General features: G+C 35.2%; 1 protein-coding gene across 3 annotated transcripts; it reads right to left on the reverse strand.

Moving 5' to 3' along the window:
- Window positions 1–1,591: 1,591 nt before the first annotated feature.
- Window positions 1,592–6,903, reverse strand: LOC110805463 (cold-responsive protein kinase 1). 3 transcript variants are annotated; one of them, XM_056843219.1, is made up of 8 exons: window positions 6,803–6,903; window positions 6,598–6,648; window positions 5,214–5,351; window positions 4,904–5,019; window positions 4,588–4,798; window positions 4,181–4,418; window positions 2,352–2,502; window positions 1,592–2,183 (listed from the first exon to the last, which is right to left on the reverse strand). In XM_056843219.1, the coding sequence occupies exons 3-8, from the start codon at window positions 5,281–5,283 to the stop codon at window positions 1,809–1,811; spliced, it is 1,161 nt and encodes a 386-aa protein (XP_056699197.1). In that variant the 5' UTR covers window positions 5,284–5,351; window positions 6,598–6,648; window positions 6,803–6,903; the 3' UTR covers window positions 1,592–1,808. The 3 variants fall into 3 exon arrangements, with proteins under 3 accessions (XP_056699197.1, XP_056699198.1, XP_021866766.2); XM_056843220.1 differs by having other exon boundaries at window positions 6,756–6,860; XM_022011074.2 differs by having other exon boundaries at window positions 6,598–6,886.
- Between the last annotated feature and the right edge of the window lie 7,148 nt (window positions 6,904–14,051).

Genomic DNA, 14,051 nt, shown 5'->3' on the forward strand with positions numbered 1-14,051 from the left:
TATTTTATCAGAGCGGAAAGGAAGTTTATTGTAGTTGTGGTCCCTAAAGCAAGTGATGGGGTAGAAAAATTACTAAAAATGTAAGTATGACTCCTAATAAAATACGGCCGTAAATGGTAAGTGTCACTCCTAATAAAATACGGAGGGAGTAGAATTTATTGTATACAGGTGCGCACAAGACCTATTGATTTTTTGCCGAACTTATTCTATTTTCTTAAATCAGTAGGGTAGGTTTTGTTCAACTTACGGAGTATTAGATTAACTTTTACCCAGTTTTTGGATTAAACTTATCCGAATTTACTACTCACATTGTTTGATCTAAGCACACGGGTGCACCATCTAATTTGCAGAAGAAAGGTAGCTATTTATTTCTACTGCATGCTTACTTCATACTTTCGTACACAAATTATAAATCATAGGTACTAATTAAATGCATTACAAAAAACCTAAATGTAGGATAACTTAATACGGAGTACTCCTTAATTTTAAAAAATTCTTAAAGATCAAAATAACCTTTTTCTATAGCTTTCCAAGTCCCAATACACCATTCTCCAACCTCACTCCCTCATTTTATTTCATCCCGAACTAAAAACATTCATTATGTATTGAGGCTTATCTCGTATATTTGGGCTACATTACGTATTTAGCCATTAGTTGTATTTAATTACTAGCTAAGACCATTATTTCCTCGTCCATTAGGGTTATGATAACATAAACATTGAGAAATACAAATACAAGAAAACACAATTAAACCTAATTTGACATTATGCAAATTTAACTTCTCTTTCCTAAGGGAAGCTACTTTGCTATTTAATTATTGATTAATCGTTTAAGTTTTGTGTACATAAATAACAATACTAATTGGAACTGATGGTTAAGGGTTAAAAAAGTTTCTCAAACGTAAACCAAAAAGGCGTAAACTCGTTCGACAACAGATCGTGGGCTCCGGAACAATTTTCCGGCAATCTGTCAAGACCTCTGGAAAAACCTTTTGGCAGTCTGTCAAAAGCTCCGGAAAAATCACCTGGCAGTTGTTTAGGGGCTCCGGAACTGCCACCTGGTAGTTGCCGGACAACTCCGAAAACACTCCTCCTCAGCTGTTCATCGCTCAGGGAAAATTATTAGCGGCTTGTCAACACTTTCAAGATTGTTTCCGGTAGTTGTTAGGCAAGTTCAAGAATTGAATTGAATTGGGTTGTTGTTTGTTGTTGGCATGCGTAACTTTTAACAATTCCAACGACAGATTATACAAAGATTCAAAATTTGTTGCAATAACCTTTAACAATTCCAACGACAAATTATACAAAGATTCAAAATTTGTTACAATAACCGTTATGAGTGTATAGTTTTTGGATGAAAAAATATAATTTAAAATAGAGGGTAATCTAGGTAGAACAATTTTTTAATAATATTAAGTTGTTCTGCATTTAGGAGAAATTATATCTGCATTTAGCACTCCCCTTATAAATTTATAATCTTGGATGGATGTGTGGGTATAAAATATGAGGTAAGGAAAATTTCAAGGAAGAAGATCCTTCTTCACTCCTTAAATTTAAAATAGAAACCAAGGTAAACTCTAATGCAAGTGTAGTTAAGAAAACAAGTTACTCGATTATACGAAGTATTTAACAAAAAGTTGAACTCGGATTTGGCTGTACAAGAGCTCACTGAGTATTAGGCATATTAAGCATAACCAGTACTTTCTTTACCAATAAATTTAAAAAAAAAAAGAAGTAATCTTAGCTATATGCACCTGTTTGATATTTGCAAATGTAAGTACATCGAGCTGGGGTTTTTGATTCAGAAAACTAAATACTCCGTTCATAAACTGGTGTAAATGTCAAAGTGGCACCGGATGAAAAAGTCGAATTATTTACGCTGTCTGAGCTAGAGTATAAATCTTTATCAGTGGACGTAGTTCTGGCATCAGTGTTTGTGTTCCGAATAGTAACTTCAGAGAGATCAGAGATTAACCCTGGTGCAGTAATTTTCTTTTCATCAAAACCTATTTCACCCGTTAACATTTTCACCACAGTTGACATAGCTGGTCGGAGCTTAGGAGCATCTTGGGTGCAAAGAAGGCCTATCTTGAACAACCTGCAAGCCTCCTCTGCATCATATTTCCCTTCTAATGATACATCCACCAGTTCTATAAGCTCCCTCCGCTGAAAGTATTCCCATATCTGCAACAAAACACCGAGTTATTTACCAAACATGTCACAACATTTTGAAAGAAAACATAATAAAATCACGAATATAGTCTTTATAAATTATAACCATCCAGCAGAATTAAGTAGATTATTCTATCATCACAATTACTGTTACGGTTGAAGAATTGAAGAAGCTCATACCCGTTCCAAGAGATATTTATCTCCATTTGGCAATCTCATATTCGTGTTACATCGGCCACTGACAATTTCCACCAGGAGAACACCAAAACTATATATATCTGCTTTTCGAGTTAGCTGTCCCCTTATTGCATACTCAGGAGCAAGATACCCTCTGGAAAAGAATATTAAGTATAAGAAAATTTGAATGTAAAGGGGAACTTATTAAAAAAGATAAATAGCATGCCTACATACATTGTAGACTATGTCAATAATACATGACTACTGTGTAGCTCAATTACTGTATAAAAACTTAAATTAAATAGCTATGCTCTTTGCGCGGTAATACCTGATATATGCATAATTCACATTTGATAAATGTGGCCTAAACGTTTTTAGGGATAAACCAACGTTACAATACCTCATCTCAGGGTGTTGGGGTAGCCCAAAATCCGCGAAGGTGCTACCAGCTGAGGCCTGAGCTACCTTCAACACCCAACTAAGCCAATATATTGCATGCAGTTTTCCTAGGTTATTAGTTGCTAAATAACATTAGATATGTCCTATATGGCACTTCAACAAAATATCTTAACTTGTATGCCTCAAAAAACAAGTTGAGATAAATTATGAGAAACTCGAATGGGGTGTATTATTTTCTACAAGGAAAGTGCGGAAGAACATGAATTTTGGATAATTTCTTTGTTATTTGCATAAATAAAGAAACTTTTGGGTGAGGTCATCTGTCACCAACTTATCGGAAACACTATCAAAGAAGAAGAACTTGCCTCTAAGATAATTCCAAGACCAACTCATATGTGACTGTAGTCCACATACTAAGGGTGGAGGCACCAGGGGAATGGCCTTATAGTTCTGTTAGGGGTAGCTTGCAATGAAACTGATAATTCGGAAACTATAATTGTCTATCAGAGTAGGGGGAGAGAGGAAACAATGAAGAAAATGATGAAGTTGCTTTATGTTTTAATCAAGCTTCTCGAATGGTTCTATAAAACATCATTAGTCCAAGAAAGCTTCTACTGAGGACATAGATAGAGTCAGTGTTGAAGCAGGTGCATCCACCTCAATCTTAAGCAACTAAAACTATCCAGGGAAACAAGAGTCAAGGGGATAATTATCTAAATTACATAGGGGTTATAGCCTGTTTTGGCTTATATAAACAGTAAGTTCTTGTAAGTTGTAGTTATTACGCCAAATGATAAAACCATCAATAGGTAGAAGCTACTGTGAAGAACAAAAGGTGCAGCAGCAATTTTGATCAGACTTCAGTTTCAATGGTGATATGAAAGCCCATGTCAATGACTGCAAATTTGCAGTCATCCAGCATTAGGTTTACTTCCTGTGTATGGAATATTAATGAGGAGGCATTTAGGAGGAACTCAGAAGACATTTACAAATGGAGCAATCAGAAAGTAACAGCAGCAATCTCTGGACAGTTCAAGCATAACTAAAGTTCAGAGAAGAGGCATTTAAGTCAATTGGCCGGCCTTCTGCAGTTCTGGACAACAGTAATAGGTATTAGGTACTTCATATATTTTTTGAGTTCAGTTGCCGTGAAATACTTTAGGCAGTAAGGGGAAATGTTGCAGCTGATGTACAGCAGCAGAACAGTACCCATTCTGTCAGAACTAAGAGCACGGTTATATTCATCTTTTGACATCACTAAAAAACTGGCGTAGAAATAGAAATATAGGATGGCTGATCTTGCTTTTTGAAGGAAACCTAATGCTGGATGGACTGATCTAGTGATTTGGTATAGACACAAAAGAAGTGCTACATCTTAAAAAATAGGAACTTATTGAAATATAATATTAAGCTCAGAATCTGTTTATACTTACAACGTGCCAGCAACCCGTGTACTGACATGAGTGGCATTAGGCGGCATAAGTCTGGCAAGACCAAAATCTGATATTTTGGGACTGAGGTCTTTGTCGAGCAGGATATTGCTTGCCTTGATGTCTCTATGCACTATATGTGGACGAACTTCTTCATGAAGAAAAGCAAGCCCACGAGCTATTCCTATACAGATTCTCCAACGTGTTTGCCATGTAAAATCAATGCCACAGTTCCCTCTGCCTGAAATTTACAACGCCTATGTTAATATCCTTAAGTTAGTAAACATAATGAAAGGATTTCCTGAAAGCATACGCATAGAATCATTTCATTAAGATTCTGTCCTTATGTACAAGTACCCATAGATGAAGATGATAAAGTAACTATGATGTACAAAATGAAACCTAGTTACCTAGTAGAGTCTGCGAAAGGCTGTTGTTTTCTAGATAGTTGTATACGAGTATCCTATGTTTCCCCTCCACACAGCAGCCGTATAAATTAACCAAGTTCTCATGCTGGATTTCTGAGATCACCTTTATCTCAGTTAAAAACTCACGTACTCCTTGCTGCGATTCAGCAGACAGGACTTTGATGGCAGCTATTTTTCCATGTTTAAGCTTTCCCTGCAAACAGAAAAAAATAATCTATAAGCAAATTCTGTGTGCAATCATACAAATCATTTTTGCAGGTATGCTAATGTCATGGAATGAAAGTTGTCAGCTTGTCACCTTATACACAGACCCAAAACCACCTTCTCCAATTTTATTGGTTGGACAGAAGTCATCAGTAGCACTTCTTAGTTCTTTGTAGCTGTACAGCTTAATATTCTTAACTCCTGCAAATTCTGCCACCAAACAAATAAATCAGAAACCTACCAAACCATGAGAATATTATCTCTTCCTATTTTACCATTTAATATACATTTTCAATTCAAAATTGAATTTGAAGTACCTCGTGAATTTACTACCAAAGCTAATACTGGGGAAAATGAAATAGAATTGTGAAAATCACATAGATTTGACTAATTTATTAGTTTACCATCAGCAGCTTCAGGAATTCTTCCAGCTGACTCTACTCTTTTTCCAAACAAGCGAGGGAAACAAGGCATAACTATGTAACCACCACGAAGAGAGTTCTTTGTTCCCAAAAAGTTATTTACATAAACTACCCAAACACCTGCAAAACGGAAGTCTGATTCAATACCACTTGCAAAATCATTCGACAACGAGAAATTAAGGTTAACAGAGATAGTGAAAAGAAAGCTTGACTAATAGTAAATCATAATAAAAAAAATGAAGCATAAGAGTCAAAAGGAAGTTTGACAAATAGTAATCCATATTAAAAACAAGGAAGCAATGATCAAATTATTTGAACTAAATCAAGATTCAACCTCAATTATTAATAAAGTCGTTAGATTGCCTAAAAGAAGAATATCGTCAAAAGTTATCACATTTCATAAATTTTATCAATGTACAAATCATGTGTGAAACCAGTTCTTAGCAGACATTTGCTAGAAAGAAAGCAATTCAAGCACACATTGACACGAGCAAGTCGTAAACGCACACCAGAATTCCTAAAATTGAAAAGAAAACAACTCAACCAAGAAATAAACAGCTCCAGATGCTCAAACTAACACCACTATACACAATTTCCTAACAGGAACTCGCTATTTTCCCCGGCTTATATAAATTCCACTTCTACACAAAATCATCATATTGCAGCAAACTTCACCAAATCCATGTAACATGCAATCACCAAAAAGTAATAGAATTTGTTGGATTGCGTAATTTCCCTAATTACAGTGTTGTGTATTCCCTCTTATACAAAGCCCACTATTACCTAATTCATTAGTTTGAGATTAGGTACCGGTTTGCAATTTGCTACCTAATTTGCTAAATTAGACCAAAAATGTATCATTTTTCGTGTTATACTTCACTTTTCCGGTTTGTGGGGGTGATTAGGGATGATGATTAGGGAATTAGGTAACACTGATACAACCGTACAAAGGCATACAAGAAAATATATACAATAATTTATTATGCTAAAATTATATAAAAAAGCATTTCCATATTCTATCAAAATTCATAATTATCTCTTAATAATAACTCAAACCACACGTTAGTGTTCTTGTTTGAACAACCTAAAATGAAACATCACATTAATCGGATTTTTAAAAAGCAAGAAAACATCACAACTTCCTAATTTCATTCCATCAAACCCTAAAATTCACAAATCAACCCAATCCAATTCCAATGCAACATAACGCGAATGCCAACTATCTTAGTCAGTAAGGTCTACAAAATCGGGTCGATTCCGAGAACAGTGAGATCAAATCTCGCCTGTCTTTACGCCGAAAACAATCAACATAACTGATACTACCACAGATAAGATTGATGAAAGCAGAAAAATACAAAAAGATTACCTGAGTGCCAGAATTGGGATTGAAGATTCAAATGTAGAGAGAGAAGCAGCTCTGTTTTATGCACAAACAATGAGTACAAGTAGAAATTAAGGCTGAATAAATAAAAAATTATTATTCAAAAGATAAATAAAAACACGGAAAATTAAGCTTAAACGGACATGTGGAGTTTGACTAAACAAGATTAAATGGGTCAACGGAGGAATGCCTGAATTTCAATGTCTGCTGGCCTGCTGCTGCTACGTAGGAGAGTAGAGAAGAAAAGCAAGGAAGAAAGGATTTGTGTTTTTTTTTTTTTTTATATTTCTTTCCAATAAATTGACCAGCTAAGTAGGTGTCTATCTGAAAGTTGTTCACCATATTAACATGCTTTTTATTAAAAAAAAAAAAAATATATATATATATAGGGTTGGGATCCGGTGAGAAGTACTATTATCGTGAGAAGCTTTGTTGGCCGTTAGATCTACTTAATCTAATGGCTCATGTAATTTCTGTCTCGTTAGTCGATTTTACTCGCTAGCTGTCACCCAAGTATGTCACTAACTGGCGATTGATTTACATTTCATCTATACTAATATATTAAAAGGCGTTGAGAAAAACGTATATGTGCCACGTAGTACTCTTCCTTTTGCATCACATCATGCACTCACCAAATGATATTTCATATCATAGACAACCAAAAATCAATACATACGATGAGTTTCGAACTCAAGACCTCGAGTGTGGATGGTAAATCTCATTACCATCTTAACCAACAACCAATTATGGTTTCTCCTTTCACATTAACTTATAAATGAATGTTAACATGAAATCTAAAACAACTAAATATTTATGTGACTTTTTATTTTCTATTCACTATTTTGGGGAAAAAAATAATTAAAGAATTAAGACAACCATGGATAAACATGACGTCATCAGTCTCATAAGCATCAACTACGTATTATATTTTGGTGTTTATTAATTTGAAAATTCCACTAGAAAACAAATTATACAAATTGGAAGATGATGTAATTGAAAAATTATTTCTTATGATAAACGATGTAGTGTGTTTGTGCTGTTGACGAACTTGCATGATAGGTGTTTTTCATTTTATGGTATACATGTATTTTAAAAATATTGAACTCGAGAAAAAACTAAATTTTTAACTATTCAATGTAGCAATCGGGGCATCGCCCGAGCTACACACTAGTTTTTTAATTAAAAATCGAACCCTCATTTTCACTTTGATTTTAGCGTGACACGTAGGAGTATGATTTTAATGGTGAATGTTCATTGTTTTAACAGACTTTGAAAAGAAAAAAAAAGAAAAAAAAAAAACTTCTATTTCTTCACTTTTTTCGTGGGAGCAGATTATATGGAGCTTTTGCACTTAATTAATTAACCCACTAATCCAGTTTTGATCTCCATCCTCTTATTATTTTTAATGTATTTGTAGATTATATCTAATGTATTTGTAGTTTAGATTCAATGTATTTCTGGTTCAGATTCAATGTATTTTAATTTTATATTAAATTTATCCACTTAGCCATGGATGAATGCTTGAGGAGAAATAAAACGGAGTTGGACCTCAAACAATAGAAATTGGGAACAACAAGAGGGTCTGGATGTAGATAGATTAAGTAACTATTGCAAATACATTAACTAGACCTTATAAGTACATCAACTATATATCACAAATACATCAACCATAATTAAAAGTTTTGATTAACTAATGAAGCTATCGACGTGAAATGAAGAACGATGGTGGGTTATTTGAGCAACGACAATGGTGGTTTGGCCATTGGGCCGGGGTTAGTTGTCTGGTATGGAGGAGATAGTAAGTGAAGGAGAGAGGGTGGAGGAAGAAGAAGTGTGTACATCTGACTTTGGAGACAACAATACCACGCGCGCATATCGATCTTCCAGTTTACAAATGATACCAACAATTACCATCCTACCATTAATGATGAGCGCGAAACAACAGTGTAGGATACTTCTCACGCTTCTCACTTAACTTTCCCTTCTCACATGAGCCTAATATTAAAAAAAATAGACAATCCGAAACTAGTCTCTCAGTTCCTTCCGATCAGTTTATGTATGTGGCTTATAAATTATCACAAAAGCAATCTTTAATCGGTTTAAGCCTATGATGCCCCACCTAACGGCTTGCACTCAAACAAGCTTCGTCCTCCGGAGGCAAATAACAGATAACATTGTCATTGTCCAAGAAATAATCCATATTATGCGTAGTAAACCAGGTAACACGGGCTTCATGGCTATCAAGATCGATTTTGAGAAAGCTTATGATAGACTTAGGTGGGATTTTATTGATGAAGACACTTTAAATGAAATATGGTTCCCTGTTCGTCTTATCCAAGTTATTATGGAGTGTGCTACCATCTCATCAATGAAGGTTCTTTGGAAAAGGGAACCTACGACGTCTTATAAGCCAAGTAGGGGCATACAGCAAGGAGACCCTCCTCTCACAGTACCTATTTTGTTCTTTGCATGGAACGACTTAATCAAGTCATAGAGGAGTCCCTGGTAGCGGGTAGTTGGAAACTAATACGGCCTAGCAGAAATGGACCCAAGCTTTCCAATTTAGTTTTTGCCGAAGACATTATATTGTTCGTGGAGGCTTCAACTAAACAAGCAGCTAATATGCATGCATGTCGGTGAAGAGGTTGTGCATCCAGCCCATCCGCATATGGCACCGAAATTTGGGGCCTGGAATTTCACAAAATTAATGTTAACTTTCTGCAAAATAGTTAGTGAATTCGTTTTGGAGGAATGGTAAAGACAGGCCCGGTGGAGGCCCAGTGCATCCTGGTCTATAGCACAGGACCTCCAAAAATAAGAGGGCCCAAATTTAACGAGTCCAGATATTAAAAAAAACGCCGCTTCCTTCTTCTCTGATGAATAAACCTACTGCCTCGAAAACTAATTCCTTAGCTTATTGAGCTGAGCATTGTTTTAACTTTCTTTGCAGTTCAGTTTGGTTTTCATCCAATCTTGATTTTCTGTATTTAAACCATCCAAGTCTGCAGGGTCGTATTTAAACCATCCAAGTCTGCAGGCTAGCTTACAAAAATATGACAAATCGCCTGAGCATTCGCTAAGTTTTAGGCTATATTTCTTTTTCTATTGAATATGTTAGTAGGAATTAAGTTTGGTAACTATTGGGCAATTGGTCAAGTTAGTGCGAATGCTCATCGACACAGTCATAACTTACATGTTCTGTTTTCTAATCTTTTGACTTGATTCAATTTTCCCTTGTCAAGTTGTCACTCCAATATAACAGCTTAATTGCAATCGTTAAGGATTTTTTTTTGCTAGCAGGTAAGCCTTAGAGACCCCATGCGCAGTGGTGCAGATGACAGTGAGCTCATGGATATAATTGGAAGAGCGGTATGTTCTAATGCCTAACATACTCTGTCTTTGGATGTGTGTGTCTCATTCAGTCATACTTCTCGTTAGAAGTTAGGTGACTGAAGCAATTTGCATCCTCTTTGGTTAAAATTTCTTCTTGAATAAGTTATGTATTTATTAGGATTTACCTGTTATGCCATGATGTAGGTGAAAAGGAAGAAAGATGCTCATGCAGGAATGTTTGACCTAGCAAATACTGCAAATAGACCGATGATACGCATTGATGGCTAAGGCTCGGCGGTGTATCTTCTTTCAGAACCTCCAGGAAGCTTGTGAAGACTTTGTGTTTATACTTCATGATATCCCTCGGTAGTTTTCATTTAGTGATAGAACAGGAAATTTCTGAGATCAAACTTTTAATAAATGATATAGATAGCATTATTTATCATATTTCTCGTCACAGTTCTTAGTTAGTGTGATTAAAAATATCAGTAACTATAACGTTCAGTATTCAAAATGGAATGAGTAGATGCTAAATCTGGGATTTGTTCTTGGCAATCTAATTAATTATCTATGCCTATAAGATAAAATAAAAGTTAATGCATACATGAATTTATCACAAAGTGGAATGAATAGATGAATCTGGGATTTGTTCTTGGAATGAAAAGATGCTAAATCTGCAATTAACCTATTTTTTTGTACTCTGCGTCTGGCTTTGGAAGCTTGTGCTTGCTTTATATTCCCTTACAGGATATCTTTTTCGTGTAAGTTCAGTCATCCCAGCCTTAATGCATTTTACATCAATCAGAGTGTCATAATGCTTCTTGAATATAAATAGTCTGCAGTAAATACTCAAGTTTATTCCTCTCCCGAGTCCCGACTGCCAATAATAACTCCCTTTTCTCAAGTGTATGGGTTTTATGATGAATGTCAGAGGAAGTATGGAAATGCCAATGCATGGAGATATTGCACAGATGTTTTTTATTATCTGACTCTCTCAGCAATTATAAATGGAACTGTATGTTTTTTTAACATCTTACTCTTGTTACAATAGTAGCTGATACATATTTCGCCAGGAGGTCAGTGGTTCAAGTTGTAGAAAGATATCTCTCAAACGTGTGTGGAGACTGTACATTTGACTCCATTCATTATCCTGCTTTTGACTGGAGCAAATGCACTGGTTTTCCTTTATACATGTTTCTCTGTATTGGAATCGTTATGGCCAATGGGTTAGAGGTAGACTGTGAGTCTGTTTGCAGCATCTGTGCACTGCACTTATTCCTGTTATGCTAAATTGTTTTGTTGCTACTTCAATCTTCGTACATAGTCTACTGCTTTTGCTTTACTTTGCTATGAAGATTCAGATCCATGACCAAAGTTGACTTAGGTTGACTTGGTCATGAATCTGATATCCGCTGCTTCTACTTGTGTTCGCCTATAATTTGCATAAACCACATAAAGTAAGTCAAATTCAATGCAAAGAACTCAAAATGAACATAATTAAGCCAAATGGACCATCAATTAGGTAGAAGTTAGTTAAAAAGATCTTTGTTGCCTATAATTTTCCTAAATCACCTAAAGAAAGTCAATCTCAATGCAAAAAAGTTAGGCTCGTTTGATAGTTATACGTCATATTTTGACTAAAATAGTCGTTTTCGCTCCCAACTTGGACAAGGTGGAAGCAAGAGCTTAGGGTGAGCACAAAATCTAGGGGAGATACCTACTTGTAACAACTTATAGCTCCCATTACATTGTTGATGAAGATTTTCTTGGAAAGTTATAGAATATTTTCTAGTGCGAGTAACAGAGCAGGTATTTTCTCATATATGTTAGAACTTGACTCTGGATGTGAATGCTACTCTTGCATAATATATTCTCAGCATATAACATTGCGCCTTTCCAGTTATATGGTGTTCACTTGTATACTGTTAGCTTCCTCTTATTCTGATATTATTGATTTTATGAGAAAATCAAATGAGGGAATTAATGCAAATGTGAACTACAACTTATTGGAGAAGAAAGCAGCAGCAGTTGAACTGATCATGGTGCGGCAACTAGAACTCCTTCTCATCCGAGGTTATGGTATAGTTCCCACCCTGTCTTTTTAGTTAGAAATAGTTTGGTGTTTGGTGAGCTTGATTTTGTCTTATACATATTTATGTCTATATGAGATCATTTGAATCCTAGGAACGAGGCTTAAATGCAATCTTAAACTGAGTTTTCTCTCACTAGTGCAAAATATTCTCCTACTTTCTCGATCTCACTAGTGCAAAATATTGATTTTGTTGATTACTTGAAGTTTTGGGTGGTCAAAATGAGTTAGTTATGTAAATTTTGTGGTTAATACATATGTCCAATTGACGTTAAGACTCCTGATGTATACTCTGCTGATAACAATACCTCTACCCATTGTTATATCGAACAAATTAATGACAGTCATGGTTAACTGCACTGCACCACCAGGTAACAAAATCTGAAAATCTGCACACCAAGTAACAAATTATTGTCCTTGATAACATAACAAAGGCAACAGAGTAATTGACCAAATGTATTATCATTAAGCTGATAACTTTGTACAAGAATTGCAAAAGCTGGATATTTGGGATCGAAAATGCCATTTTGGGCCAAATATGACCTTTATCGAGCCAAATGAGCCTTAGATGTGCATAAAACACTTGAAATGAATCTTAGTAACCTATAACAAAGCATATAAAACTTAAAAAAAGTTTAGAAAGTGTCCTTAGGTTCATTTGTTGATATTTGGGATTGAAAATGTCATTTTAGGCCAAATATGACCTATATCGAGCCAAATGAGCTTTAGATGTGCATAAAGAACTTGAAATAAATCTTAGTAACCTCTAACTAAACATATCAAACATAAAAAATATTTAGAAAGTGTCATTAGGTTCATTTGTTGATATTTGGGATCGAAAATGTCATTTTGGGCCAAATATGACCTATATCGTCCCAAATGAGCCTTAGATGTGCACAAAGAACTTGAAATGAATCTTAGTAACCTCTAACTAAGCATATCAAAAATAAAAAAGATTCAGAAAGTATCCTTAGGTTCATTTGTTGATATTTGGGATCGAAAATGCCATTTTGGGCCAAATATGACCTATATCGAGCCAAATGAGCCTTCGATGTGCATAAAGAACTTGAAATGAGAGGCTCAAATTTGATAATGCTCAAATTTGATATCATGAAAAAGGTTTAGAATGTAAATATAGGTTCGTTTGTTGGTAGTTAGGATCGAAAATGCCATTTTTGGCCATAAATGACCTATGTCGACCCAAATGACCCATAAGTGTGCATAACGAACTTGAAATGAGTCTTATAATCATATGACTAATAATATAAATCATGAAAAATGTTTAGAATACGGAAATAGGTTCGTTTGTTGGTAGTTGGGTTCGAAAATGCCATTTTTGGCCGTAAATGAATTATATCGACCCAGATGACTCATAGGCGTGCATAACGAACTTAAAACGAGTCTTATAAACATATAACTAATCATATGAATCATGAAAAACGTTTAGAATATGGAAATAGGTTCGTTTGTTGGTAGTTGGGATCGAAAATGTCATTTTTGGCCATAAATGACCTATATCGACCCAAATGACCCTTAGGCGTGCATAACGAACTTGAAATGAGTCTTATAAAGATATAATTATTCATATGAATCATGAAAAATGGTTAGAATGTGGAAAGAGGTTTGTTTGTTGGTAGTTGGGATCGAAAATTTCATTTTTGGCCATAAATGACCTATAACGACACAAATGACCCATAGGCGTGCATAACGAACTTAAAATGGGTCTTATAAACATATAACTAATCGTATGAATCACGAAAAATGTTTAGAATGTGGATATAGGTTCGTTTGTTAGTAGTTGGGATCGAAAATGCCATTTTTGGCCATATATGACCTATATCGACCCAAATGACCCTTAGGCTTGCATAACGAACTTGAAATGAGTTTCTTAAACATATAACTAATCATATGAATCATGAAAAAGGGTTAGAATGTGGAAATAGGTTTGTTTGTTGGTAGTTGGTATCGAAAATGACAATTTTTGCCATAAATGGCCTATATCGACCCAAATGACCCT

This window comes from Spinacia oleracea, chromosome 4 (genome assembly GCF_020520425.1).
Source record: "Spinacia oleracea cultivar Varoflay chromosome 4, BTI_SOV_V1, whole genome shotgun sequence".
NCBI lineage: Eukaryota > Viridiplantae > Streptophyta > Magnoliopsida > Caryophyllales > Amaranthaceae > Spinacia > Spinacia oleracea.

Bases quoted from the DNA above. Each gene is read 5' to 3' on its own strand.
- LOC110805463 (XM_056843219.1), bottom strand. From the start codon at position 5,283: ATGCCTTGTTTCCCTCGCTTGTTTGGAAAAAGAGTAGAGTCAGCTGGA. The intron at 4,419-4,587 runs GTAACTAGGTTT...TGTAAATTTCAG, and splicing joins CCTTTCGCAGACTCTACTAG to GCAGAGGGAACTGTGGCATT. The intron at 2,503-4,180 runs GTAAGTATAAAC...ATTCTTTTCCAG, and splicing joins ACACGGGTTGCTGGCACGTT to AGGGTATCTTGCTCCTGAGT.